Source organism: Rattus norvegicus, chromosome 20 (genome assembly GCF_021556685.1).
Source record: "Rattus norvegicus strain SHRSP/BbbUtx chromosome 20, alternate assembly SHRSP_T2T, whole genome shotgun sequence".
Taxonomy (NCBI): domain Eukaryota; kingdom Metazoa; phylum Chordata; class Mammalia; order Rodentia; family Muridae; genus Rattus; species Rattus norvegicus.
In genome coordinates this window covers 2,793,114-2,820,056 of record NC_141553.1, presented here as the reverse complement: position 1 = coordinate 2,820,056, position 26,943 = coordinate 2,793,114, and the positions used below count along the sequence as shown (strand labels likewise).

The 26,943-nt window shown below is 49.2% G+C and overlaps 4 protein-coding genes, 1 long non-coding RNA gene and 1 pseudogene across 17 annotated transcripts in view; 2 read left to right on the top strand and 4 right to left on the bottom strand.

The window, feature by feature from the left end:
* Nucleotides 1–26,943, top strand: part of LOC147998448 (uncharacterized) — an 83,426-nt gene that overhangs the window by 53,022 nt on the left and 3,461 nt on the right. For 4 of the 5 annotated variants that reach the window (XR_015645363.1, XR_015645372.1, XR_015645357.1 and 1 more), the window contains one exon: nucleotides 9,187–11,018. This is a non-coding gene — a long non-coding RNA (uncharacterized LOC147998448). Of the gene's footprint in view, nucleotides 1–9,186; nucleotides 11,019–18,690; nucleotides 18,791–20,769; nucleotides 20,959–26,943 lie in introns of those variants that run through there. The other variant, XR_015645377.1, reaches the window with a different exon arrangement.
* On the bottom strand, nucleotides 175–4,890 carry RT1-S3 (RT1 class Ib, locus S3). Of its 3 annotated transcripts, none has more exon segments than NM_001008886.2 (8): nucleotides 175–1,731; nucleotides 2,351–2,398; nucleotides 2,556–2,585; nucleotides 2,762–2,896; nucleotides 2,998–3,273; nucleotides 3,808–4,083; nucleotides 4,326–4,595; nucleotides 4,785–4,890. In NM_001008886.2, coding segments are annotated over 7 exon segments (1,098 nt in total). In that variant the 5' UTR covers nucleotides 4,852–4,890; the 3' UTR covers nucleotides 175–1,731; nucleotides 2,351–2,354.
* On the bottom strand, nucleotides 10,095–13,996 carry RT1-N3 (RT1 class Ib, locus N3). Of its 3 annotated transcripts, none has more exons than XM_087596841.1 (8): nucleotides 13,608–13,996; nucleotides 13,109–13,378; nucleotides 12,674–12,925; nucleotides 11,679–11,954; nucleotides 11,388–11,501; nucleotides 10,857–10,898; nucleotides 10,696–10,732; nucleotides 10,095–10,558 (listed from the first exon to the last, which is right to left on the bottom strand). In XM_087596841.1, exons 1-8 carry the CDS (start codon nucleotides 13,702–13,704, stop codon nucleotides 10,510–10,512), a joined length of 1,137 nt encoding a protein of 378 aa, XP_087452967.1. In that variant the 5' UTR covers nucleotides 13,705–13,996; the 3' UTR covers nucleotides 10,095–10,509.
* On the bottom strand, nucleotides 18,275–20,677 carry RT1-O1 (RT1 class Ib, locus O1). The gene is given in 5 exon segments (NM_001008856.1): nucleotides 18,275–18,326; nucleotides 18,449–18,481; nucleotides 18,661–18,775; nucleotides 18,905–19,180; nucleotides 20,608–20,677. Coding segments are annotated over 5 exon segments (546 nt in total).
* On the top strand, nucleotides 21,114–21,842 carry Rps2-ps1 (ribosomal protein S2, pseudogene 1; annotated as a pseudogene).
* RT1-S2 (RT1 class Ib, locus S2) lies at nucleotides 22,651–25,947 on the bottom strand. Of its 5 annotated transcripts, none has more exons than XM_087596860.1 (6): nucleotides 25,760–25,947; nucleotides 25,507–25,664; nucleotides 24,774–25,049; nucleotides 24,525–24,641; nucleotides 24,313–24,345; nucleotides 22,651–24,189 (listed from the first exon to the last, which is right to left on the bottom strand). In XM_087596860.1, exons 2-6 carry the CDS (start codon nucleotides 25,565–25,567, stop codon nucleotides 24,146–24,148), a joined length of 531 nt encoding a protein of 176 aa, XP_087452986.1. In that variant the 5' UTR covers nucleotides 25,568–25,664; nucleotides 25,760–25,947; the 3' UTR covers nucleotides 22,651–24,145.

Genomic DNA, 26,943 nt, shown 5'->3' with positions numbered 1-26,943 from the left:
CATAACCAGACTCAAGGCAGAACAGGCCCCTAGAGGGGAGGTAGAAAGTGTAGTCCATGAGGAAATGTGCTACACTACTAAGGAGCTTAATGAGTTTGCTAACGCATCCAAGCAGAAGTCTGAGGAATGTGTTTGGGAATGGATTTTAAGTGTGAAATAATGGTGGAAGCAACATTAAAATAGATCAGGCTGAGTTTATTGACATGGGCCCTTTGAGTGGAGATTCTGGGTTTAATATGGAAGGCCACACAGTTAAAAAAAGTGTCAGAAGTTTGTTTGAATGGTTGGCTGAAGCGTTCATCAAATGACGGCCTACGGAAAAGGAGTTGCAGATGCCAGATATCCCTTGGCTCAGCGTCGATGAAGGGATTTTAAGGCTCAGGGAAATTGCAATGCTAGAGTGGATACGTTGTGTAAAACCTAATCCTCCACAATGGGAAGGCCCAGAATATAAGCCCTTCAGGAATCCTGTAAGATGCAAACTGGTGAGAAGGGCACCAGCTCATTTGAAGGGTTTCACATTACGAAACCTTTTTATAACCAAGACAGATGGTGAACACCAGGCAATAGGAGCTGCTATGAGGCTGTGAGTCACAGCCACTGTCAGACATTTGCAAAGACAAACACCATTCATCCAGCCCCCAGACCTTTCATTTTTTAAAGATTTAATTTTATATGTGTTGGTGCTCTATCTGCATTCATGTCTGTGTGAGATATGAACTGTTTGCTACTAGTTACAGACAGCGAGTTACCATGTCGCTTTAGACACACCAGAAAAGTGCATCAGATCCCATTACAGATGGTTGTGAGCCACCATGTGCCTTTGCTGGGCCTTGAACTCAGGACCTCTGGAAAAGCAGTCAGTGCTCTTAACCATTGAGCCAACTCTCCAGGTCTAGGCTTGGGTTTTTTCAAACAGGGTTTCTCTGTGTATCCTTGGCTATCTTGGAACTTGCCTTATAGGCCAGGCTGGCCTTGAACTCAGAGATCCACCTGCCTCTGCCTCCTGAGTGTTTGGATTAAAGGCTTGTGCCACCACCACCACCCATGAAGCAGCAAACACTCTTAACCACTGAGCTATCTCTCCAGTCACCATCCACCCCAGTCCTTTTAATGACCTTGTGTGGACTCTAAAGACACTGGATGTCTAGAGATAAACAGACAGCAGAGTTGACCATGGTGTGCCCTATTCATGCCATCTGTCTGGCCATTTAAAAAATATTTTTTAGATTTATTTATCATATATAGCTGTGTTCAGACACATCAGAAGAGAGCATCAGATCTCATTACATATGGTTGTGAGCCACCATGTGGTTGCTGGGATTTGAACCAGGACCTCTGTAAGAGAAGTCAGTGCTCTTAACACTGAGCCATCTCTCCAGCATTTGTTTTGTTTTAAAACAATGACCATAAGAGGAATGGTGGACTTCTAGCTTGTTCTGCCTACAGTAACAAAAGCACATCACACCCCCAGCTCACAAACCTGTGTGCAATGTCACTACCACCACACAACGGTGCTGCGTTACACTGTTGGAAATCGCATTTCCACTCAGTGCAGATAAAAGCAATAGGAAACACCCAGCCCAGAGTCAGATTATTTTCTGTTGTGAAGTCAGGTGTCCAGGGAGGCAAGAAGGTCTGGGATTGCCAGTTCTTCACATTGTCCTCAGGGGAAGCAGCTCCCTCAGATGTTTAGTCAGAACTTGTCGCTCAGCCCCACGAGGCAACTGTCTGAAGCAATAGAACAAGAGTCCTGAAGTCATTGTAAAGATGCTCAGTCATTCAAATGTCTAAATCTGAGAGACCCTGTTGTTGTAAAAATATAAAAAGTAAAAAAAGTATAGTTGTCTTTTACCCCGCTAGGTCTGCACTGCAGTGCCCCAAGATATCTGTTAGATATCTTGGTGGAAACACATCCCAACTCTGTGCTGGCCCATCGTCTCCTGTCACTGCACACTTTCCTACACTCAAACCATCACATAAAAGAACACACCACACAATAATCTTAGATCCAATTGATAAGATATAATTGCCCACTTAAACATACAAAGCCCGGTACCATCCATCCCTTAGGAACATTAATAACAACCTCTAAGTACACAGAGCAGAATCTTAACGTCACCTGATATATTGTCCTGCCAAGGCTTCTCTCCCTCTCCCTCCTCTCCTCCTCTCTCTCTGTTCCAGTATCCTCTTCTTCCTTCAAACTTTTCTCCCACCCATCCTTCTTTCTCATCCAATGACAGGCCTCCTTCTATCTTGTACCTGCCTCACCTGTGACATCATCCCACAAGGCCCTGTTCTTCCCTTTGCCTCAGGTCCGATCCCAGGCCCCCATGGGTTTTCATACCTTTTCATGCCTTCTGAGGCCAGTCAGAGATCTGGAAAGCCTTGCTGCCTGCAGTAGAGGAATTAAAAAGGCAGGCACATTCAGGTGACCAATATGGCAAGAGGGAATTATGGGCTGGCAGAAGTCCTCCATAAGCGCCAGCTCCATCCCAAGGGCCTCGGGGACAAGGGTGCACCCCACTCCACGCCACCCCACCCACACCTACCTAGAACATGAGCATAGCTGCCTTTTTCACCTGTGAGAAGAAAAGTCATGAGAAGTCAGGGAAACACCAGCCCTAGGAAGTTTCCAGAACTGACAGCAGATCCAGGTTAGAGACTAGGCAATGCAGGGTGTGGCTGTGTTTCCCCTTAATGAGCACAGCACACTTCAAAGAGGCTGAGAGAAAACTCAGACCCTGCCCTTTCCTACCTGTGTTTCTCTTCCTCCTCCTCACAACAGCTCCAATGATGGCCACAGCTCCAATGATGGCCACAGCTCCAATGATGGCCACAGCTCCAAGGACAACAATCACTGGCATGCTGGAGTCGGTGAATGGAGAAGGCTCTGGGAAGGGAAGAGTCATGATTCTCATCCCTGACCAGCTCAGGGTCTGCAGAAGGCTCCAGCATTCCCTGACCCCAGATCTGCACCCACACCCTCCTTACCCCATCTCAGGGCGAGAGGTTCAGGCAGTCCCTCATGCTCCACATGGCATGTGTACTTTAGCTCCTCCCCAGAAGGCACTACCACAGCTGCCCACTTCTGGAAGGTTCCATCCCCTGCAGGCCTGGTCTCCACAAGCTCCATGTCCTGGGTCAGGTCCTCCCCATTCAATTGCCAGGTCAAGGTGATGTCAGCAGGGTAGAAGCCCAGGGCCCAGCACCTCAGGGTGACATCACCTTCAGGTCTGGGGTGAAGGGTCACATGTGCCTTTGGGGGGTCTGAGGGAGAGAGTTGTAAGAATGAGGCATCTAGCTTTCTTCCAGGGACACAGTATTGTTCATGTGACCATCCTGGGATGGTCAGGAGACCTGGGATGGGATTAGGGTGTCCACAATCCAGACACCAGCAGGAGCACATGCACCTGCGAGGAGCTGTTCTTTGTGATGCTTTAGGATGTGAGTGTGACAATATGGGGCAGGAGACTCCAGGTCTCTGCAGACTCCTGGGATGGGCTTCTGGTCCTGAGCTGGGTGAGGGCCTAGAGACTGAGAAAAGCTGGAGTCTGACTCTAGAGACACTGAGTAGGGCATAGAGGGAGGCCTGAGAAAATGCCCCTAATGGGTCCAGGGACATTGTCAAGGCTGATCTGCTTGATTAAGGCTTAGTCTTCCTACAGAGGAAAAGCAGCCTTGGGAGTCTTTCTCCCTTCTCTTCAGCACTGTGGCTGCTGGACAGCGTTCTGCCCCTGAGCTATACCCCAAGCCTTTCCCCCCAAACCCCAGAGGAAAACTAAGGAGGGGTCTCCAGGGCACCTGAGCGCAGCAGCGTCTCCTTTCCCAGATGTAGGTATGTGTGGAGCCACTCCACGCAAGGACCTTGCAGGTAGGCCCTCTGGTGATGGGCCTCACCAACTTCCTCTGACTTGATCTTAGAGGCCTGTGAGGCCATGTCAGTCGCGGTCCAGGAGCGCAGGTCCTCGTTCAAGGAGATATAATCCCGGCCGTCATAAGCCTCCTGACAATAACCGCGGAGCAGGTGCCCATCGGGCCCCACGTCGCAGCCGTACATCCACTGCAGCGTGTGAGATTCTGAAAGGGAAACGCCGGTCAGCGCCCCCTCGTGGCCATCTTGCCCGCTGTCAGTAGATATGCCAGAATTTTTAGAAACAAAAGTGCAACCGAAACCTAAGCAGAACTCTGCCGGGGCTTTCTTGTCTGGGTTTCTAGGTAGGCGTTTGGATGAAACTTTGACCCGCCGGGTCAAGATGACCCAGGCCAGTCTCAGGGGACATGGAGGGATCCTGTTTGTGATCCCTCCCGCAGTCACTCACCGTCGTCACTCTGATTGTAGTAGCGGAGCAGGGTCCTCAGATTCACTTTGAAGTTCCTCCCGGTGTCCCTGGCTTTCCGAGTCTCCCGCTCCCAATATGCCGGCTCCTCCTGCTCCATCCACCGCGCCCGTGGCTCCATCCTCGGATTCTCCACATCGCTGTCATAGCGCACGAACTGCGTGTCGTCCACGTAGCCAACGACAATGAACCTGGGCTCCCCGAGGCCGGGCCGGGACAGGGCGGTGTAGAAATACCGCAGCGAGTGTGAGCCTGGGGGCGGCGCGCAGTGAGACCCTGAGCTCCTCTAGGCTCAGGATCTCAGGTGCTGGCAGAGGAGGGACTGGGATAGGGTGACAGACCCTAGGGTGCTGCCCCCCCCCGCCACCACCCCTGGCCCCACACCCCACCCCCTTTCACCTCTCAGAGTCTTTTTCTTTCCCGACCCCTCCCCTCACTTACTAGTCTGGGTCAGGACCATGGTGCCTGCCAGTAGTTGGAGCAAATAGGCAGGAGGTAACATCCTCACGCCCAGGGACTGTGAAAAACATGAATGTGGGTTGTGTTTCTGTTGACTCGTACTTTGGAACTTCTGTGCTGCTGATTGGCTTCTACAGACGCCTGCGTCCAACAGGAACGAGAGGCGAGACTGTATCACTTGTGTCTTTATGAAAGAGAAAGCAGCAGGAGCTGTTTACACGACCTCCTGTCGTGTAAACCGCACTAAACCGCACGGAACCGCACTTGTGCTCTTGGGCACACGGTTTCACCAAGTCTTGTTGTAGGGTCTGTGTAAGCTTTGGGATAATTTGTTAATTAATTAACTTTACGTCCTGACCACAGTTTTCCCTTCCTCATTTCCCAGTCCTTCCACTCACACATTCACTCCTCCATTTCTCTTCAAAAGGGGAGAGGCTTCCCAGTGGATATCAGCCAGCCCAGGCATATGAAGTTGTAGTTATTTTATAAATTATGTTTATATGTGTGTTTGTGTGTGGGTCTATGAGTGCAGTGCCCGAGGAGGAGGACCAAACAGAACGTCAGATTTCCTGGAGCAGGAGTTGCAGGTGGCTGTGAGCTGCCCTCTGAGTGCTGGGAACCGATCTCAGGGTCTTTGCATGATCTAGGCTATGCTCTCTTAAGAGCTGAGCCTTCACTGAAAGAGCTTGAAGGGGTTCAAGACCCCATATGAACAACCATGCCAACCAACCAGAGCTTCCAGGGACTAAGCCACTACCCAAAGACTATACATGGACTGACCCTGGGCTCCAATCTCATAGGTAGCAATGAATGGCCTAGTAAGAGCACCAGTGGAAGGGGAAGCCCTTGGTCCTGCCAAGACTGAACCCCGAGTGAATGTAATTGTTGGGGGGAGGGCGGTAATGGGGGGAGGATGGGGAGGGGAACACCCATATAGAAGGGGAGAGGGAGGGGCTAGGGGGATGTTGGCCCGGAAACCGGGAAAGGGAATAACATTCGAAATGTAAATAAGAAATACTCAAGTTAATTAAAAAAAAAAAAAAGAGCTGAGCCTTCTCTCCAGTCTGTTCAGTACTCTGTAAACATACAACACTGTAGCTATACAAATGGTAGTTATTAGATGATCAATTATATGCTAAACCCACCATGCTATGCTATGCTAAAGCCACCGGATCATCAGAAAGATGAATATGGTATGCACTTATGTGTGGATATCAGCCATTAAACAAGTGGTTACCAAGCTACAGTCTTTAGACCCAGAGAGGTTAGGCATAGAGGAAAGGACACAGGGATCTTCCTGAGAGGAAAAGTAGGATAGATTTTATGGCTAGACTGAGGCCGGGGGTTGGGGTTGCACATGAGCAGGATAATCAGGTGTGGGGAGAAGGGGGAAGAGGTTGATGGACATAATGTGGGGAGAGACAGCTAGAATTGAGGGGCATATGTGGGGCAGAAGGAAACCAATTGTAGTGGAAACTTCCTAAAATATGAAGTCTTTAATAATGAGGGAGACAGAGCCCTAACTGGCCATCTATTGCCACCAAATGAAACTTCCAGTACCAGAACCGGGTTATATCCTATTGAAGTATTGACCAGAGGGGTCCCATAGAAATCCCCAAACAATCCAGGCTGTTACCTCTTAATAAGCAGACAGCAAAGCCCCATTTCTGAAGACAACCCTGTTTCAGCCTGCAGGCTAAATGTACGCAGAGCGCAGTATACGTCATAAATAAATAAATCTTAAGAAATAAAAAAAAAAGCTTTGACCTGATAGATTCTTGCTCAACTTTGAGATGTTTGATATAAACCAGGCCCATAGCCAAGAAGGCTTCTGTATCATTTGTGTGTCCCCTTTTTCCAGCTGGCGAGGAATTCAGGGCCTCACAAATGATAGGCAAGTGTTGTAAACCTGAAGTTCAGTACTATATGTGGACTTTCCATCCATGACCTCTCCATGTCACTGTAAAACTGGGTCGTTGATGGGAGAGTTGTGGACGAGGAAGGCAGCATTTGACACACGTCTCAGTGTCCCAAACTGGATTGCTTGCAGGACCCGTGCAAAGCTGATCCAACGAGGGCCAAAGGAACCGGTTACACAGGCTCTGGTTACACTGCAGATGCACTAGTGGGCATGAGCCACGATGCACATGAGAGGCAGTGGAGACCTGGCTGGTTTGGATCTCCAAGGTAACCAATTACACGGGCTCTAAGTGCTTGCTTAGGCAGGTGCCTTGGGGAACACTCAGGACCAAGTTAGGGGAACCAGGGAACACATGGCTGGATCCTTGCAGAGCAGTAGTGCTAGGTGTGAACACTAAAACCGTTAATGGTAGCAAGTTTCTGAAGGGTCTAAGATTAAGTGGCAACTCTTACAAATGGTGGAACACGGAAAGTGGAAGTAATTCCCTTGGGGCTGTCTACATCACAGCCTGAGAACTCCTTTCCAGTGTGACTGGGACGGTGGGGGAAGTTAGGAGTAATTTTATCTTCTATAAAGGCTAAGTTTTTCTCCATATTGAAGAATTTGCGTGTATATGTTTAGAATAGGGTAGCAGATAAATACTGCTAATCGTTTGTTTGGTCTGCATTAAGCACCCCAGCCCTGAGTTTCCTGCTTGACACCACAGACTGATTAGACGCAGCAGTGGGGCGGGGCCAAGCTCTGGAATGCCTTTTGTTCCCGCCTCACTCACCTGATTGGTGGAGATGAACCAGAAGACAGCTTTTAGGGAAGTGCAAGGATTGTTGCACTCTCCAGTGTGCTCCCCGAGAACTAGACTCTGCAGAAACCAGGAAATGGAAAGAGAATTCACAGAAAGTGGTTGAGGCCCAGAGATCACCCTCCAGCCTTAAAGGACTTCCTAGGACAGGATGAATCTGATTTATTAGCTAGTGTAGCTAATTGTCGCTGTGAAAGCCTTTTCGTCCAGGGGCAGACTGCCCCCTGGTGGCCAGGCTAAGAAACTGTTGTGCGCCTGGCCCTGGATGAGTTCTCTGTTCCAAGTTCATGGTTGTGTCCTGAACTGTTACTCTTGTATCTTAAAAGAAACACTATGTCTTCCTATCAGTCAGTCAGTCAATCAATCAGTCAATCAATCAACCTACCTACCTACCAACTAATCAATCAGTCTGTTAGTCTGTCTGTCTCTCTGTCTAGCCTGGAATTCACACAGTTCCTGTATCTGCCTCTCGAATGCTGGGAGTAGAGGTGTGTCTCACCAACATCCATCAAGAAACATTAATTTTATAGACATAACACATTTTGAGTTGTAGGCGGACCTGGTACTAGGGTGAGTGACCCCATTATCTTGTAACAAATGTCACTGCCTAATGCCTGCCACACGCAGTCTAAGTCAGATGCTGACACTGCAGCTGGTCCACCAGAATCTGAGGTTTCCAGTTGTCAGCTCTTGTTGGTTCTCAGGTGGACCCCACAGTGTACTCTTAGGACCAGTATGGAGTCAACCTTCTGCAGAAGAAGAGGCTGAAATGTATTCTCAGAGCCAGCCATCCCGATGGCTTTGTGGAAACTTCTTTCCTGGCCTTTTGTCAATATTTCAAAGTAGGATTTTCATTTCATAGGGCGCAAAACAGAGATGTGGTACTGAGCTGATGTAATAACGGGCCTTATAAACAAATGCCAGAATCGCAGCTTAAATAACTCAAGATGGGATCCTTAACTGCAAGAGTTAAGGTAGCAGAGGCATTTAGGAAGAATATTGGTAAAACAATCCATTTATTTACCATGGAACCTTGCTGTGCATGGTAATTTATACAGACTTTCCCAGTCAGGTATTGAACTGTGATCTTGTCAAGACTTGATTTTCTATTGGTTTAAGAAAAAGACTAGAATTTGGGGCTGGAGAGGTGACTGTGTGGTTAAGAGCACTGGCTGCTTTTCTGGAAAACCTGTGTTCCAATCCCACATACAGAAGGCAGCTCACAACCGTGGTCACTGATCAAGTAAATGTTGAATTTGGTTTTAGAAAAAGAAGACACACAGAGGAATCAGCAATATTTTAGATCTGGATTTGTTTAATTTTTTAAAAAGTATGTTGACTTTTAATTAATTAATTAAGTAATTAACTATTGTTTCTTGAGTCCTTTTCTCTGTGTAACCCTGGCTGTCCTGGAATTCACTCATAGACTAGGCTGGCTTCAGAGATTCAACTGCCCCTGTCTCCCCAGTGTTGATTTAAGGCGGGGCAATCAGCAGCTGTTTTTTTCTTCCTTAATAGCGCTCGCTCTCTCTCTCTCTCTCTCTCTCTCTCTCTCTCTCTCTCTCTCTCTCTCTCTCTCTCCCTATCTTCTGGCACCTCTCTTAATCCTCCTGCTGCACCTCTACCTTAGAATGCTTTCACTGATTCTTCTTCATGACTCCTAGGTGGTGGGCTCTGTCAGGATGAAGCTGAGCATCTCCTTCCCAGCCACTGGCTGCCAGCAACTCCTGGACAATGAAGCAAGCTCTGCCTATTCCAGAGGCGAGAGGTTACAGAAGTAGTTGCTGATCCTCTGGGTGAATAGTGGAGGGGCTACATGGTCTGAACCAGTGGTGGGAACAGCCGAGAAGGGTTTCCCTTGAAAGGGCCCAGCAAGGTGTGTGGACCTGCTGTTGTGTAAACCTCTTGTTAGAGACCAAAGAAAACCGGAGAGGGGCAGCCAGAGCCTGTCTGCAGTCACATTATGGATGCCGGTCTGATTTCTCAACTTGATTATCATAAGCGAAGGAGAGGAGACTCCCAGACAGAGAGACATGACTGTGCTTCAGCGGTTAGGACCCAGAAGAACTGCAGAAACTGAAAGCTTTTCAGTCTTTCTGAAGAGGCTGATGGTGTCGGCCAACACATTGTCAGAAAGTAAGCAGAGGGTGTAAGAAGCCGAGGACCAAAGCCCCCAAGATCCAGCATGTGGTTACTCCAGCAAATGCTGATGTATTGTTCAGTGGAGACACCATGCTGTGGAGACCTAGGAGAGGCTGCAGCTAAGCATTGGGCCAGGAGAATGAAGGAAGTCAAAGTGGGGGGAAATGCCAGGAACAGACTCCCAAGAGATGTAGCCTGCTTCCACTTCCAAGTCAACAAAAAATGATCCAAGCTTCAAAAATACATTTTGGTGGCTTGGGAGGGCAGCCACAGGGCTCAGTGTGTAAAGGCACTTACACACCTGAGTTTCATCCCTGGACCCACCTGGTGGAAGAAGAAAACGGACTCCAGCAAGTTGTCCTCTGTCCCCCACACCTGTGTTATAGCTCCCACATGCACACACACAATACATGAATAGATTTGAGACACCTTAAAATACCAAAAATAGAATTTTTTTTATTAAACCCCATCTCTACTAGTCCACAATTCTTTTCTGCATCAAAGTCATTGGTCCCAACTTGACCTGATTAAATGTCACTGAAACATTGGGGGTAGTAGCCAGAATGAGGTGTGTGAGAGGATGGAGCTTGGCCCCTTCTCTGGGTCCCTTGACAACATGGCAAAATGCCAGACAAGAAGCCACTTAGAGAAGAGAGAGGTGGACAGATCTTCAAGACAGAAAGGAGGGACCAGTTTCTGTCCAGTGTGGTAAGAACTGGCCTGCTCCTGCCCTGGTCATGAAGGAGAGGCAGGGGGACTCTAGTGTTCTGCTGGAGCAGGGAGGACAGGCTGGTACCTCTTTTAGGGTGACAAGCTTAGAAATCCTAAAGTCCCAGAGCGGTATCCTAGATGAGTTCTGTAGTTCTCAGTATTCCAAAAGGGATCCTCCATCTCCTGCAAGAGTCAAAGCAGATTCAGGGCCGTTATCGTTAACTGGCGATGTCCCAAATATCTTGCTCCTCACTCAGAGTGCCCAAATCCGAAGATTCTACACCCCCATCGTGAGTCCTCTGTGCCACCCCATGTCTTACCTGATCATCCACAACAATCTTGCTAGAGTCTTGGGGACTGTCTCCATCTAGAGAAGAACAAAACAGGACCCAGTCACACTTCAGAAGACGGGAGGCTAAAGGAGGAACTATGGGCTGGTGAGCTCCCATGGGCCCCGAGGGTCTCAGAGATCACCCCTCACCACACTCACCTGCTTCCTGGGTGTCGTGCCTTCCTCTTTCACCTGAGGAAAGAAAACCATGTATGCATGACATGGGAGCACAATCTTCCTAATGCTGCAATCTTTAATACTATATCATGTTGCAATGACCCCCAACCATAAAGTTACTTTGTTGCTACTTCATAAGTGTAATGTTGTTACTGTTACAAATTGTAATGTAGATATCTCATATATAGGATGTCTGATAAACGAGCCCCAATGGATCCCTACCCACAGTTAGTACTGGGCCCAAGGTGATGTACTATGTCCTTGGATGTTTGCCCTCAGTGAACCTTTGCCTGTGACAGCTGGGCATGAGGTCTCAGTCACCAGAACCATTCCCAAGCAGAAGTTGCCATTCAGTCCCCTTCACTTAAAAGTTAAACAAAAAGGCTCAAGGCTAAGAAGACAGGGCTGTGAATGGTTCATCCTATTACCCAAGCAGGGCAACATCTACCTAAGGCTTCAAACCCTCATTTGGATGAGTAAACACAGAACATATTTCTTCCCTACCTGCCTTCTTCTTCAGGCATATGCAAGTTGCCACAGCAGCAACGCAGAGGGCAATTGCAGAGACAGTGGGTAGAATAATTAGAATGATTGTAGTGGTGGAGTCCTGGGCAGGCTCTGGGCAGGGAAGGGAAAAGAAGGGAAGAGGGGGGAAGAGAGAGGAGGGGAAGGGGAAGGGAGAGGAAGGGAGGGAAAGAGAAGGTGTGAAGACCATCTCCATCCCTGACCTGCTCAGCATCTCAAGAAAGGCTCCACCTTTCCCTGACCCCAGCTCTGCACCCACACCCTCCTTACCCCATCTCAGGGTGAGCGGCTCTGACAGCCCCTCATGCTCCACAAGGCATGTGTACTTCTGCTCCTTCCCTAGGGGCACCACCACAGATGCCCACTTCTGGAAGGTTCCATCCCCTGCAGGCCTGGTCTCCACAAACTCCATTTCTTGGATCAGGTCCTCCCCATTCAACTGCCAGGTCAGGGTGATGTCAGCAGGGTAGAAACCCAGGGCCCAGCACCTCAGGGTCACATCACTTTCAGGTCTGGGGTGCCGGGTCACATGTGCCCTTGGCGGGTCTGAGGGAGAGAGTTGAAAGGATGAGGCATCTTGCAATCTTCCGAGGACTCAGTAGTGTTCATATGTCCATCCTGGGATGGTCAGGTGACCTGGGGTGGGATTAGGGTGTCCATAATCCAGACACTAGCAGGAGCACATGCACCTGAGAGGAGCTGTTTGTGATGCTTTATGATGTGAGTGTGACAATATGGGGCAGGAGACTCCAGGTCTCCGCAGACTCCTGGGATGGGCTTCTGGTCCTGATCTGGGTGAGGGCCAAGAGACTGAGAAAAGCTGGAGTCTGACTCTAGAGACACTGAGTAGGGCATAGAGGGAGGCCTAAGAAAGAGCCCCTCAAGGGTCCAAGGGCATTGCTCAAGTCAAGGAATTGTTCATCAGTTACTAAAAGATTGGTCTCTTGTTGTTGAAAATGCATTTCTTGTTGGTAAGAGAGGGGCTGTCTTCTGAGGGAGTCATTGTTGGTCAGAGACCTGGAACACAAGAGGCTTTTGCATCTCTGGACTTGGGAAGGAGTGAGAGGAGACCTCCTCATTTACCTGACTCCCTTTCCTCCTCTGCAAGCACTAAGGATCAAAACCAGAACTTGCACTTGCTTGGGTAGTGCTCAACCTGTGAGCTATACCCCAAGTCCTCTTTTCCCACCCATGAACACACAGCTCTCCAAACTCCCAGCAAACATCCTAAAAGAAACTTAGACACAGTTTAGCTCCCCTGGCACCTGAACGCAGCAGCCTCTCCTTCTCCTTTTCTGGGTATTTCTGCAGCAGCTCTGAGCAGTTGTCCTTCAGGCGAGCTTCTAACTCGGGCTGAGAGATCTGAGCTACAGTGCTGGTCCACGCTGTCCAGAAACGCAGGTCTTTGTTCAGGGTGGGGTGATCTATGCCATCAAAGGCGAGCTGGTCGTACCAGTGAAGCAGGCGCCCATCTGACCCCACATCGCAGCCTTGCTGCCACTGTAGTGTGTGGAAGTCTAGAGAGGACATAGTTGGTGGTCAGCCTTGTCGGGAAGCACAGTACCACTAGAGCATAGACCAAGTTCCTGCTATCACTGTAGACTTCTTTTTTGAGTAGCAGGACAGGTCTTGGGTGACACTCCTGTCTAACCTATGTGGACAACCCTGGTACATCCTCGGGATGGGTAGAGATCACTCACCGTCCATGCTCTTATTGTAAAAACGAACCAGCGTCATCAGGTTCCTTTCAGACTGTTGTGCTTGAGTCCTGATTCTATGAATCTGCTGCTCCAAGTATTCCAGCCCCTCCTGCTCCAGCCATGGTACTAGGGGCTTCACCCTTGGAGTTTCGGCGTCGCTGTCCAAGCGCAGGAACTCCATATTATCTATGTAGCCGCTGACTATTATCCTTGGCTCCCGGAGGCCGGGCCAGGACATGACAGTGGAGAAATACCGCAGGGAGTGTGAGCCTAGGGGTAGCACATTGTGAGACCCAGACCTCCACAGATGACCCCGGGAGGGTGCGCGGGCCAGTAGGGGAGCAGGGCTCCGGGATGGGATCGGGATGGGATCGGGGCAGGTTGAGAAGAGGGCTGGAGGATCTTTCTGGGTCTTGGAGAGACTGGGTGGTGCTACTCCTGGCCTTCCTAGCAGAGGCCTTCCCCCCCCCTCCCCCAGCCCCACCCCAATCTCACTCACCCACAAGGGTCCAAGTCCAGGAGAAGCAGGCATTCAGGAGCAGGATCTGGAGAAGGGCACTGAGCCAGCGCGCAGCAGCCTTAGGAACCCAGAGCATATGGGTCTGGGCTGATCTTGGACAACTTTGTAAACCAGAGCGACAGGGATTGGATAATCTCAGAACCCAACTAACACCAGGCAATCTTAATTTTAAAAGTAACCAAGTGACAGAAGCTCTGGGTGCAGAATCTATTGTCCCAAATCCATCATCTATTTTATGTTCTAAATTCTTCCGGTGGCAGAAGCCACCAACAGGTCTGACAATTCTCCGGCCTACATCCTGCTAGCCTCTTGCCCTCACCCTTGCTGATAAAGTGTGTTCCTTCCTCCCGCGTAAAGGCTTCCTCTCTAAGACCCAGAAAACTCTACTCTCCATCTTCGCTCACCGATTGGCTTCTTATCGTCACTATTAGCCAATCAAATAATTGGGGGGAAATTATCCTACAGAGAGTGAGAAGTAGTTTTAAGTCATTAGTATCTAGGCAGAAAAACTCAAGAGAAGGTTAGGGACTGGAAAGTGAAACTGAAGCACATTGGGAATTCTGCATTTGCAGTCCTAGTCTCTGTCTCTCTGTCTCTGTCTCTGTCTCTGTCTCTGTCTCTGTCTCTGTCTCTCTCTCTCTCTGTCTCTCTCTCTCTCTCTCTCTCTCTCTGTCTCTCTCTCTCTCTCTCTCTCTCTCTCTCTCTCTCTCTCTCTCTCTCTCTCAGAGCCTGAGAGCCAATACCTGGGAGGGACTGTGCACACTCCCAGAGTCCCCAGAAAGAGCAGGAAGAGCTGTTCCTTTCACGCTGTCTTCCTGAGACCTTTTCAGAGGCTGTCTGTGGAATCCAGGGAAGACTGCAGCCTGATCTCAGGCCCCCTCATGGGACACAGGATTATCCAGAAGGAAACACCCCAGGACCTATGTTGGCAACAGTCAGCTGGTTTGGGAATTCAGTGGAGAGACAGATGAAATCCCTCTCCTTCTGTTTGTCTGTCTGTCTGTCCAGTACTTTTTTTTTCGGCCAGGCTTGCCCCAAACTCACAGATCCACCTGCTTCTGCCTCCTGAGTGCTCGAGAGGATGGTGAAGGGGAAAGAGGACAAGGAGGAAGAAGAGGAGGAGGAGCAGTACAAGGAGGAGGACGAGAGGGGAAGAGGAGGGGAAGGAAAAGGAGGGAGAGGAGGAAGAGGAGGAAGGGAGAGAGAGACAGGGAGACAGATACAAAGACAGAGAGATAGAGAGACAGAGAGACAGAGACAGAGAGAAGTGGAGGAGTGGAGACAGAGAGAGAATGAGATATGTAATAATATACACAAATATCCAATCCCAGATTTCAGCTCATCCACCATCCTCCCTACATCAGGGGTAGAGTGAGCAGGTCCTGAGCAGCCCCTCCCCCACCAGGAGGAATTAATTTTACCTCTGCAAGGAGAGAGCGGAGTCTGAAGACCCACACCAAAATCCAATGTTACCCAACATCCTGTATGTCAGACGAACGTTTTACCTATCTTCTCCATTTTAAATCTTTAATTTAAAAAATTCTTAAAATCTGGGACAACAAAGGAAGGCACAAGTCAATATTTCTTGAAAGATCTTTATCAGAAAGTTGTTTTTAAAATTTTAACAATTATTATTTAGTCTCTTGGCAAGCATCACACAAAATTGCAGAACTACCTTGCTCAGGAGAGCTGTCAATTCTTGTTTTACTTTATGCAAGCTGTAAATATAGATGAGTGGATACAATTCTTGGTTGAGTCACAATCCAGAATTTGGGCATCCATATTTCCAAGCTCGGACTAAAGAAAGCTCTGGGAGTCCCCATCAGACTAGCAGCTCACTTAATTCTATTCTCTATATTATTTTAAAATTATCATTTGCACAATAAAAAAGTGTTATTTTTGCCTTTATACAAATCTATCTTTGTTTGTAAAAGGTAGTATTTAGTGACAGGCAATTCTATTTTAAAAAATCAAAGTTTATTTAAGGACAATGTCCATTTTATAATGAAATCGTGGTTAAAATACTGATGTTTAAAAAAAAATCACATTATAGCGTGTAAAGTTTGTTTAGAAGGCTGTTCACCAGAGCTCTTGTGACAGCCTGAGAACACAGTTGTAGGTTTCCTGCGGACAGAGCAGAATTCACAGGGATGCTGATGACAGCCTTGTCATTAGGTGTGTAAAGAACTGATGCTGAAGGGGCTGAGGGGTGGGATCGTGGGTAGGAGCTCCAGCTGCTCTGCCAGAGGCCTGGGGTTACATCCCAGCACCTACACAACAGCTCACAACTGTAACTCCAGTTCCAGAGGATCCTCCTCCCTCTCCAGACACTAGGCAGTAAGGTAGTGCACAGATACACATGGGGTCAAAATACCCACATACATTAAATAAATAGATAATTTTACATTGAGTAAGTGCATGCATGCATACATACATACATACATACATGCATGCATACATACATATATAACTGATGCTGAGAGCCAACTGTGTGGGGCTCCTCATAAACAAGACCCCTAGGTTACACAAAGTGGGATCACGTACTTCACCAACAACATAAGTGGCAGAGACCTCACTGCAGTCACTGCTGTCCCCACAGGACAATTAAAATGAGATATTTACTAGGCAGGTATAGTGGCTCATGCCTTTAACCCCAACACTCGGAAGGCAGAGACAGGTGCCTTGACATTGTCCACAGAGTGACCTCCAGGACAGTCAGAGCTACAGAGAGAGACCCTGCCTCAAAGCAAACCAAGACAAACCAAAGGAAGCCACCGCCAAACGACCAGTAAATAACGGGAGGCAGCTTTGACGTCCGTACCCCCGTTTTCACGCGCAGAAGAGACATCTGTATTTTCCAGTGAAATTTTGTATGAAAGTCAAGCCCTGGAGTGCTTTTCACCAAGAGAAACTCTGTTAGAGAGAGAGAGACAAAGAGAGAGAGAGAGAGAGAGAAAGAGAGAGAGAGAGAGAGAGAGAGAGAGAGAAAGAGAGAGAGAGAGAGAGAGAGAGAGAGAGAGAGAGAGAGAGAGGAGAGGGGGAGAGAGAGGAAGGGGGAGAGGAGAGAGAGAGAGAGAGAGAGAGAGAAAGAGAGAGAGAAGAGGAGAGGGGGGAGAGAGAGGAAGGGGGAGAGGAGAGAGAGAGAGAGAGAGAGAGAGAGAGAGAAGAGGAGAGGGGGAGAGAGAGGAAGGGGGAGAGGAGAGAGAGAGAGAGAGAGAGAGAGAGAGAGAGAGAGAGAGAGAGGCGGCATTAGTGTGTGGAAGTATATTTCCTTACATCATACAGTCCTTGCACCACTTAGCTCCTGAGTGACAGCAGCTGAGCCTTCTACATCCAGCAAGCCCTTCCATTGGAGAGCCCCACTGGGGAGTGTCAAAGCTGGAATGTGTTTAGCAAGTGCTGGTGTGAGAACCCAAAACAGTCACCTTTGCTCCCATTGAGTTGCTCCCCCACACCAGAAACTTGAGCTCAGGAACTTGTGAACCTGATGGATGTTTTCTGAGTGAGGGTGAATAGCATGTTACAAAGTGAGGCAGAGCAGAACACAGTCCCCACAGGACTGGATTCTCGTAGAGACCCTGCTGCTTTCTGTTGGTCCTACAGACAGGAGTTAGACTCTGGAAGGTTGGGTGGAGGGAGGGAAGAATCTCAAGGCAAAGACCCTGGATGGGGAACATGTGCTCCTTGGAAGAAGTTCATGTTCTCAGCCCAGTGCAGGAACCTAGTTGGGCCTTGAAGGGACAAGGACGGAAAAACACTTAATGCCATGAGTCAGAGTCCCTAAAGGAGAATGAGACGGGTACCACTCACAGGAACCGGAACAGGCCTCTTCCTCCATACAAAGTCAAAAGACACAGAAATAAACACAGAAGAAGGGTGCAGAACCAGAGCTCGAACTGAGCCAAGGCTGACTTGCTGCAGATGCTTATAATGCTGGGGACAGAACAAGGCTAAGGTCGTCCCCCTGTCTCCTCCAAACAGTCTGTCTGGCCCTCGTTCCACCAAGTGACAAAGAGAAAAGATCTCAGGAGGACAGAGCTGAGGTGTGACCAGACCACACCAAAGGACTCATGAGGTGGGCTCCAGATGGGCATGACCACAGCCTCCCCGTGTCCCACCTGACAGCACAGGAGACACAGGTTCTGGAAGGTTCTCCACACTGCCATTTATTTTCTCTGCAAAATTCAGAATATTCTCAATCCCTTAATTTACCCATTAATCAACCCCTCGGGTCAAAGATTTGTACAATCGAATTCACATTCAGATTTCTATGTTTGGTCTGGAAATGAGAGGCTGCAGTTCAGGGCAGCATGAAACTGACAGGATGTAGATTTCCCATCATGTCTGCTGGACCAGGAAGGAGGGCTGTGGAACGGAGAACAGGGGAGTTCAGGGCCAGGGCACTAGTGTTTCTCCAGGTCTTCCCATTGTGCACACAGATAAAGCAAATAGCTTTACATATTTGTTGTTTCTAAGTCAGAACTTGTCCCCACAGGAAAGCTATCTCTGGGGTAAAACACAAGAGTCAGGACGGTCAATCTGAAAACATCTCAAAGGCCCACCTCTCGTTCAAAGGTCTAAATCTGAGAGACCCTGGGACCCAGTCCTCTCCTTTGGCCCCAGGCCCAATACCAAGCCCCCAGGTGTCACCTTTTCAAGCCTCCAGAGAGGAGTCCCAGCTGTGGACACTGTTGCTGCCTGCAGTAGAAGAAATAAGACATGGGGAGAATGACAGGTGGGGATGGAGGGGCCATTATGGGCTGACCGAGCTCTAGCTTCACCCCAAGAGCCTCAGAGACACTCCTGCCCCCCACACTTACTTTGAGCTGGAGCATAGTCCCCTCCTTTTCCACCTGTGAGAAGAAAAGCTGTGAGAATTAAAGGGAGAGTCTAACCCTAGGAAGTTTCCAGAACTGACACAGACTCAGGTTAGAGACAGTAGCAATGGGGGTGTGGATGGGTTTCCCACTGATGGGGCAGAGCACACTTCTAAAGGAAGCTGAGAGAAAAATCAGACCCTGCCCTTTCCTACCTGTGTTTCTCCTCCTCTTCCTCACAACAGCCACCACAGCTCCTATGATGGCCACAGCTCCAAGGACAACCAGGACAGCAATGATTCCCATGTTGGAGTTGGTGGATGGAGGAGCCTCAGTGAAGGACAGGTACAGGAAATGAATGTGGGGGTCATGACCCCAGCTCTCAGCCCTGACCAGCTCAGGGTCTACAGAAAGCTCCAGCGTTCCCTGACCCCAGCTCTGCACCCACACCCTCCTTACCCCATCTCAGGGTGAGGGGCTCAGGCAGCCACTCATGCTCCACAAGGCATGTGTAATTCTCCTCCTCTCCAGAAGGCACCACCACAGCTGCCCACTTCTGGAAGGTTCCATCCCCTGCAGGCCTGGTCTCCACAAGCTCCATGTCCTGGGTCAGGTTCTCCCCATCCCTCTTCCAGGTCAGAGTGATGTCAGCAGTGTAGAAGCCCAGGGCCCAGCACCTCAGGGTGACATCACCTTCAGGACTGGGGTGGTGGGTCACATGTGTCTTTGGGGGTTCTGAGGACAAGAGTTGGAAAGTTCAGGCATTTTTCATTCTTCCTGGAAACTTCAGGTGCTTAGGTGATCAATCCCATGGAGGGACAAGAGAGCTGGGTCCTGAGAGGGATCAAAGTCCCTCAGCAGCCATCCAGATAGTCCTTTCTTTGGGAATTTCTAGGCATTCCATGTCTCTCATCACCATTCGACAAAGAGAGTCCTGCTCCACACTGGGTGGATCTGAGACACTTAGTGTCGCCAGTGTCAGACCCCAGTGTGTGCAGAGAACAGGGCCCCAGAGAAACCACTGCTCCAAAGGACTGAAGGGGGCTACTGTTGGTCATTCCAGGGATCGTCTCGGTTTCTATCCTGAAACAGACACTTTGGTCCCCAAGGTGTACAGCAAACTGTATCCAAGGAATTGCAAGAAGGGTCCCCTGTTTTATGCAAACCAGGCACTAGGAGACCCTCAGATCCTCTAGACTGTACTTGTGACTGTTTTGAAGTTTTTTGTACAGCAGGCAGTGCTAAGTGTTCATGATTCTCTCTGGCCATGAGGTGCTGGCTCAGCAAGATGTAGGCCAGGCTGAAGCCCCATCAGCAGGTGTGGTTCTCAGGGCCTCGTGTAACCGCCTTGACAGCTCCTGCATCCGGAATACAAGGTGGCAGTTTAGGCATGAGATGCAGGTGGTGTCTACCCAAGCACCCTGGGAGGCTGAGCTATGAGTCTTCAAGAGCCAGGAAGAGCGGGGTTCCTGAGACTTTGAGCTCTGCATCTGGTAGCAACTCTGCTGCCTGCACCCTGGGTGATGGCTGCATTGAGAAGGCACAGAACTGCAAGCAGAATTTGAGGCAAAGCTTGTCTCTCTGCAGTTCAACCTCAGAGCCCTGTGGAGAGCTCTGACTGCACCAAATATCTCCCTGCCAGGGTGGTTGTGGCTTTCCAGGGCTGCATCAAACTCAGCTGTTGTAAACTAACTCGCAAACTCCGAGCTCTCTGCGCCCCCTGCTGGTGATTCTGTATGCTTGCGGATCCCATTCCCACCAGAGCACAGGCACCCAGTTTTTCTTTCCTCCATTTTTTTAAAAAGAAAAAAAAAAAAAAAAAGAAGAAGAAGAACAGTGTAGTGGACTACCGTGTATCGGGCTCCCTGAGGCCAAGCTTGGATATGGTCGTGGAGAAAGACCTCAGCCAGCATGAGCATGAGGCTGTGAGCAGGGAGACCCGCCTCCCCTAACACCCCCACCCCCAGTTCTTCCTGTGACCCGGGCAGGTGCACTGCCCAGGAAGGGAGGGTGGAGGGGCCAAGGATGCAGTGGATACGGGGCAAAGCATCTTCTGGGCAATGCAGGGTTGCAGCTTCCCTCATGCTTCGGCTTGCCTTTTGTTGTCCCCTCCCCCGACTCCCCACTTTCCAGCAGATGGCATTTCCCTTCCTACCTGACACTCTCTGGTAGGAGTCCTGGTAAAGGCCAAGGAGGCCACCAGCAGCAGGAGCAGCAGCAGCACGGAGCCATCAATCTCAACTGGGGTTAGAGGCACATCTAGGTCCCATGGGCTGTGTGGACTTTATAACCCCTGACCATGTCGATGCTGCTTGGTTCCCCAGGATCACACAACCAAATGGGAATGAGAACTGCCATCTGTCAGCAGTGCCCTGGCTGAAGGACCTGACACAGTTTAGGAACAAAAGTGAAGCAGGGGAAACTGGGAATGCCCTTCTCTCTTCCCCACCTGACTTGACCTGCAGACTAAAAGTTTGCCCCAACACTTAAAAGGAGAATACCTGGATAAGAAGGTAAGGGTACTGCCTGGTGCTTCTTGTTGGGAAAACACCAAATGGGGGATGACTCAGGTACAGCAGGAGGGCCCAGAGTCCCTGGGGGCCCAGGATTAGGAGGCTGTGGTGGCTTCTGCAAAGGATTCAAAGGGTTGTTAGGGGACAACCATGGCAGTTGCTTCAGGTCTCATTGGAGGTAGAGCTGAAGAGGCATGGATCTTCTCCAATCTGGGCCCCTGGTTAAGGACATGAATACCAAGTCTTTGGAGAAGATCTACCTGTTCTCCCCACCCATTAAGGAGTCTGAGATTATTGACTTTTTCAGGGGTGCATCCCTAAGGATGAGGTTCTGAAAATCATGCCAGTGCAGAAGCAGACTGTGGGTGGGCAGCTGACCAGGTTCAAGGTTTTTGTTGCTATTGGGTACTACAGTGGCCAAGTTGGTCTTGGCATTAAGTGCTCCAAGGAGCTTGCCTCTGCCATCCAAGGGGTCACCATCCTGGTCAAGCTTTCAATCATCCTGGCAAGGAGAAGCTATGGGGAACAAGATTAGGAAGACCCACACTATCCTGTGCATGGTGACAGGCTGCTGTGGCTCTGTGCTGGTGCATCTCATCCCAGCCCACAGAGGCACTGGCATTTCCTGTGCTCCTGTGCCCACGAAGCCACTGATGATGGCAGGTATAGATGACTGCTACACTTCAGTCAGGGGCTGTGCTGCCATCCTGGACTACTTTGCCAAGGCCACCTTTGATGCCATCTTCAAGACCTACAGCTACCTGACCCGCACCGGACCTCTGGAACATTGATGCCCTGGCAGGAGATCACCTCCAAAGTCTTCTAGGTCTGTAAGATCCATCAGAAATAAAGACAGGACCTTAATACCAAGAGACACAGGCAAGGAAATCTCAGAGTTTAACGCCAGTTGCTATAAAGCAAATTTCAGTTAAAGAAAAGCTTAGGTTCTGGTATTGCGGTACACGCCTTTAATTCCAAAGAATGAAGGTAAAGTGAGGTTGTAGAAGGACGCCCTCCTGTTTGACAGTGATGTGCTATTGAGTGGCAGGAAAGGTGACACATCAGAGAAAGATTTGAGAGGATAGGATATGCCCAATTCTCAGAAGAATAGAGAAGAAATCGAAGCTACTGGGTCAGGGACAGACAGTGCAGGAGGAACATAGTCCAGTCCAGGGAGAACATGCAGACATAGGTAAGGACAGAAAGAACAGAGAGTCAGAAGGAGCCGGAAGATTAGAATACATTGGCAGAGTTGGGTTGAGGCCAAGCAGAGCAACTGAGAGGCTGAGAGCAAAGCCAGGTTGAATAAATCAGCTGGGAGAGGAGTTTCAGCCAGAACAGCTGAGTAGACCCAGCATCCAGAATTCAGAAAAACCAAGAAGAGCTCAGAGGGTGAAAACTGTCTAGGCCTATATTAGAGTATCTGGGTGCTATAACCTTTACAGACTAGGCCTAGTTACCTGACTGAGGCAGTAAGTCTCCCAGGCAACCATTACAATAGGACAATGAAAGATACTTTTAAAACCCACTCTAAATACAATGTTACTTCAGCATCCTGTGAGTTAAATGGATATTGACAGATCTTCTTGTCTGAGGGGTTTAATTTAAAAAACAAAACAAAACAAGGTAACATCTGATACAACAAAAGATGATACAAGTTTGTCAACTTTTCTCAAAAGTATCATTAGAATGAGTTGTAAAAAAGATTTATTTATTTTATGGATATGAGTACACTGTTGCTGTCTTCAGACACAATAGAAGAGGGCATCAGATCCCATTACAGGTGGTTTTGAGCCACCATATGGTTGCTGGGAATTGAACTCAGGACCTCTGGAAGAGCAGCCAGTGATCTTATCAGTTTAACCAATGAGCCATCTCTCCTCCTGCTAACGTGTTTTGTTTTTGTTGTTTTAGTGTCATGTTTTTCTTAGTTATTGTTCTGTTGCTGTGAAGAGACAGGAGGACAATGGCAATTACTGTAGAAGAAAGCATTCGATGGGGCTGCTCTGCAGTTTCAGAAGTTTCGCTCATTGCAATTACATGGGAAGGATGTTGGCATGCAAGCAGGCAAGGTCTTGAAGATGGAGCTGGGGACTCTACATCTGGTTCCTCAGGCAGCAGGAAGAGAGCCTCTGGGACTGGCTCTGGATTTGGAAACTTCTAAGACCACCCCCAGTGACACACCTCCTAATCCCTTTAAATAGTACCCCTCCCTAATGACCACGCCTTCAAGTCTATAGGCCAATGGGGGCCATTTTCATTCAAACTAACATACCTGGTCCAACAGTTTGTAGCCCTATCATAATGTCAAACATTCAATCCAGCTTCCAAAGTCCCCATAATCTGTCAGTCTCCAACACCTTAAAAGTTCAGAATTCATAGTCTCTTCTGAGACTCAGGACAATGTCCTAATTGCAACCTTTCTAGAGAGAAAATGAAGGTACAGGTCCCATGCTTCTACCACACATGGCCCAGGGGGTACAATTGTGTTTCAAAAGGAAGGAAAGGGAGCAAAGTGAGGAAGTGTTGGATCACAGACTAAACTCCAGCTGGGCAAACTGTATCCTACAGGGACACTCTGCGCCCCATTGTCACACAAGACCCCACAGAGGAATCCTGTCCCACCTGACACTCAGCACAGGAAACACAGATTCTGGAAGGTTCTCCATCTGCCATTCATTTCCTCCTCAATCCTCTGAGTGTTCTCAATCCCTTAACTTCCCCACCAGTGAACTGCACAGGTCAAGGAGTTCACATTCAGAGTCAGATGTTCAGTGTGGAGGTGAGGAGATGTAGCCCAGGGCACCCTGGAGCTGACAGCTTGCAGACACCCCAGTGTCTGTTGGACCAGGAAGGTTGACTGTGGAAGGGATGACAGCCAGTGCAGGACAGAGTCCTGGTGCACTGGGTTGGGCTGGGGTCTCCATGTCTTCCCATTTTGTGCACAGAAGAAAACTTAACCCCTCAGTCATAGCTCCCCAAAGTGATTTCACTGTTTTGAAGTCAGATCTTGTCACTTGTTCCCACGTGGCATCTGTCCCAAGATAAAGAACTAGAATCAACACAGTCAATATGAAAACATCTCAAAGGCCCACCTCTCATTCAAAGGTCTAAATCTGAGAGACCCTGGGACTCAGTCCTCTCCTTTTGGCCGCAGGTTCAATAACAAAACCCAGGTGTCACCTTTTCAAGCCTCCAGAGACAAGTCAGACCGGTGGACATTGTTGCTGCCTGCAGTAGAAGAAGCAAGACGTTGGGGAGAATGTCGGGTGGGGATGGAGGGGCCATTATGGGCTGACTGAGCTGTAGCTTCACCCCAAGAGCCTCAGAGACACTCCTGCCCCCCACACTTACTTTGAGCTGGAGCATAGTCCCCTCCTTTTCCACCTGTGAGAAGAAAAGCTGTGAGAATTAAAGGGAGAGTCTAACCCTAGGAAGTTTCCAGAACTGACACAGACTCAGGTTAGAGACAGCAGCAATGAGGGTGTGGATGCGTTTCCCACTGATGGGGCAGAGCACACTTCCAATGGAAGCTGAGAGAAAAATCAGACCCTGCCCTTTCCTACCTGTGTTTCTCCTCCTCTTCCTCACAACAGCCACCACAGCTCCTATGATGGTCACAGCTCCAAGGACAACCAGGACAGCAATCATGGCTGTGTTGGAGACAGTGGATGGAGGAGACTCTGGGAAGGAAAGGACAGATACAGGAAATGAAGGTGGAGATCATGACCCCAGCTCTCAGCCCTGACCAGCTCAGAGTCTGCAGAAAGCTCCAGCTTTTCCTGACCCCAGCTCTGCACCCACACCCTCCTTACCCCATCTCTGGGAAAGCGGCTCAGGCAGCCCCTCATGCTCCACAAGGCATGTGTAATTCTCCTCCTCTCCAGAAGGCACTACCACAGCTGCCCACTTCTGGAAGGTTTCATCCCCTGCAGGCCTGGTCTCCACAAGCTCCATGTCCTGGGTCAGGTCCTCCCCATCCCTCTTCCAGGTCAGAGTGATGTCAGCAGGGTAGAAGCCCAGGGCCCAGCACCTCAGGGTGACATCACCTTCAGGTCTGGGGTGAAGGGTCACATGTGCCTTTGGCGGTTCTGAGGAGAAGAGTTGGAATGTTCAGGCATTTTTCTTTCTTCCTGGAAAATGCAGGTGCTTAGGTGATCAATCCCATGGAGGGACAAGAGAGCTGGGTCCTGAGAGGGATCAAAGCCCTTCTTGGGGAATTTCTAGGATTTGGGTGAAAGGGCCTAGGCATTCCATATCTCTCATCACCTTTCAAGGAATAGTCTCCTGTTCCAGAGTGAGTGGGTCTGAGTCCTGTGGAAATACCACAGCGAGTGTGATCCTGGGGGCGGTGCCCGGTGAGACCTCATCTCCTCCAGGCTCAGGGTCCCAGGTGTTCTTAGAGGAGGGACTGGGGTAGGGTGACAGACCTTTGCCCGCTGCCCCCACCCACACTTCCCGCCACCACCCCTTGCCCCATCGCCCACACCCCCATCCTGCTTCACCTTGCAGAGTCTTTTTCTGCTCCCGACCCCTCCCCTCACTCACGAGTGTGGGTCAGGACCATGGTACAGGCCAGCAGTTGGAGCAAGTAGGCAGGAGGTAACATCCTCACTCCAGGTGACACTGAGGAACATGAATGAGGGTTGTGATCCCGTTGACTCGTACTTTGGAACCTCTGTGTTGCTGATTTGCTTCTATAGAAGCTAAGTGTCCAACAGGAATGAGAGGTGAGATTGCATCATTGTGTCTTCATGAAAGAGAAAGCAGCAGGAGCTGTTTACACAACCTACTGCTTTACCTGGAACTGTCTTCTCTCCCACTTGTGCTCTTGGGCACACTGTTACTCCAAGTCTTGATGCAGGGTCTGTGTAAGCTTCGGGTTAATTAGTTAATTAATTAACTTTAGGTCCTGACCACAGTTTTCCCTTCCTCATTTCCCAGTCCTTCCCACTCACACATTCACTCCCCCATTTCTCTTCAAAAGGGGAGAGCCTTCCCAGTGGATATCAGCCAGCCCTGGCATATCAAGTTGTGTTATTTTATAAATTATGTTTATATTTGTTTTTGTGTGTGGGTCTATGAGTGCAGTGCCTGAGGAGGACCAAACAGAGCGTCAGATTTCCAGGAACTGGAGCTGCAGGTGGCCAAGAGCTGCTCAGTGAGTGCTGGGAACCGACCTCATGCTCTTTGCATGATCTAGGCTATGCTCTCTTAAGAGCTGAGCCATCTCTCCAGTCTGTTCAGTACTTTGTAAACATACAACATCGTAGCTATACAAACGGTAGTTATTAGATGGTCAATTATAGTGTAATTCCACCGTGGAATGTCTCTGTCTTGCTATGATAAATCTACTGGGTCCTCAGAAAGATGAATATGGTTTGCACTTCTGTGTGAATGTCAGCCATTAAATAAGTGGTTACCAAGCTACAGTCTTTATGCCCAGAGAGATTAGGCATAGAGGAAAGGACACAGGGCTCTCCATGGGAGGAAAAGTAGGATAGATATTATGGCTGGACTGAGGCCGGGGGTGGGGTTGCACATGAGCAGGATAATCAATTGTGGGGAGAAGGGGGAAAGAGGTTGATGGACAGAATGTGGGGAGAGACAGCTAGAATTGAGTTGCATTTGTGGGGCAGAAGGAAACCGAATGTAGTGGAAAATTCCTAAAATATGAAGTCTTCAAATAATGAGGGAGACAGAGCCCTAACTGGCCATCTCTTGCCACCAAATGAATCTTCCAGTACCAGAACCGGGTTATATCCTATTGAGGTATTGACCAGAAGGGTCCCATAGAAATCCCCAAGCAATCCAGGCTGTTACCTCTTCACAAGCTGACAGCAAAGCCCCATTTTGAAGATGCCCTTCTTTCAGCCTGCAGGCATACATGAAGGCAGAATTCTGTATACATAATACAAAAATAACAAAAGCTTTGACCTGATAGATTCTTGCTCAGCTTTGAGATGTTTGATACAAACCAGGCCC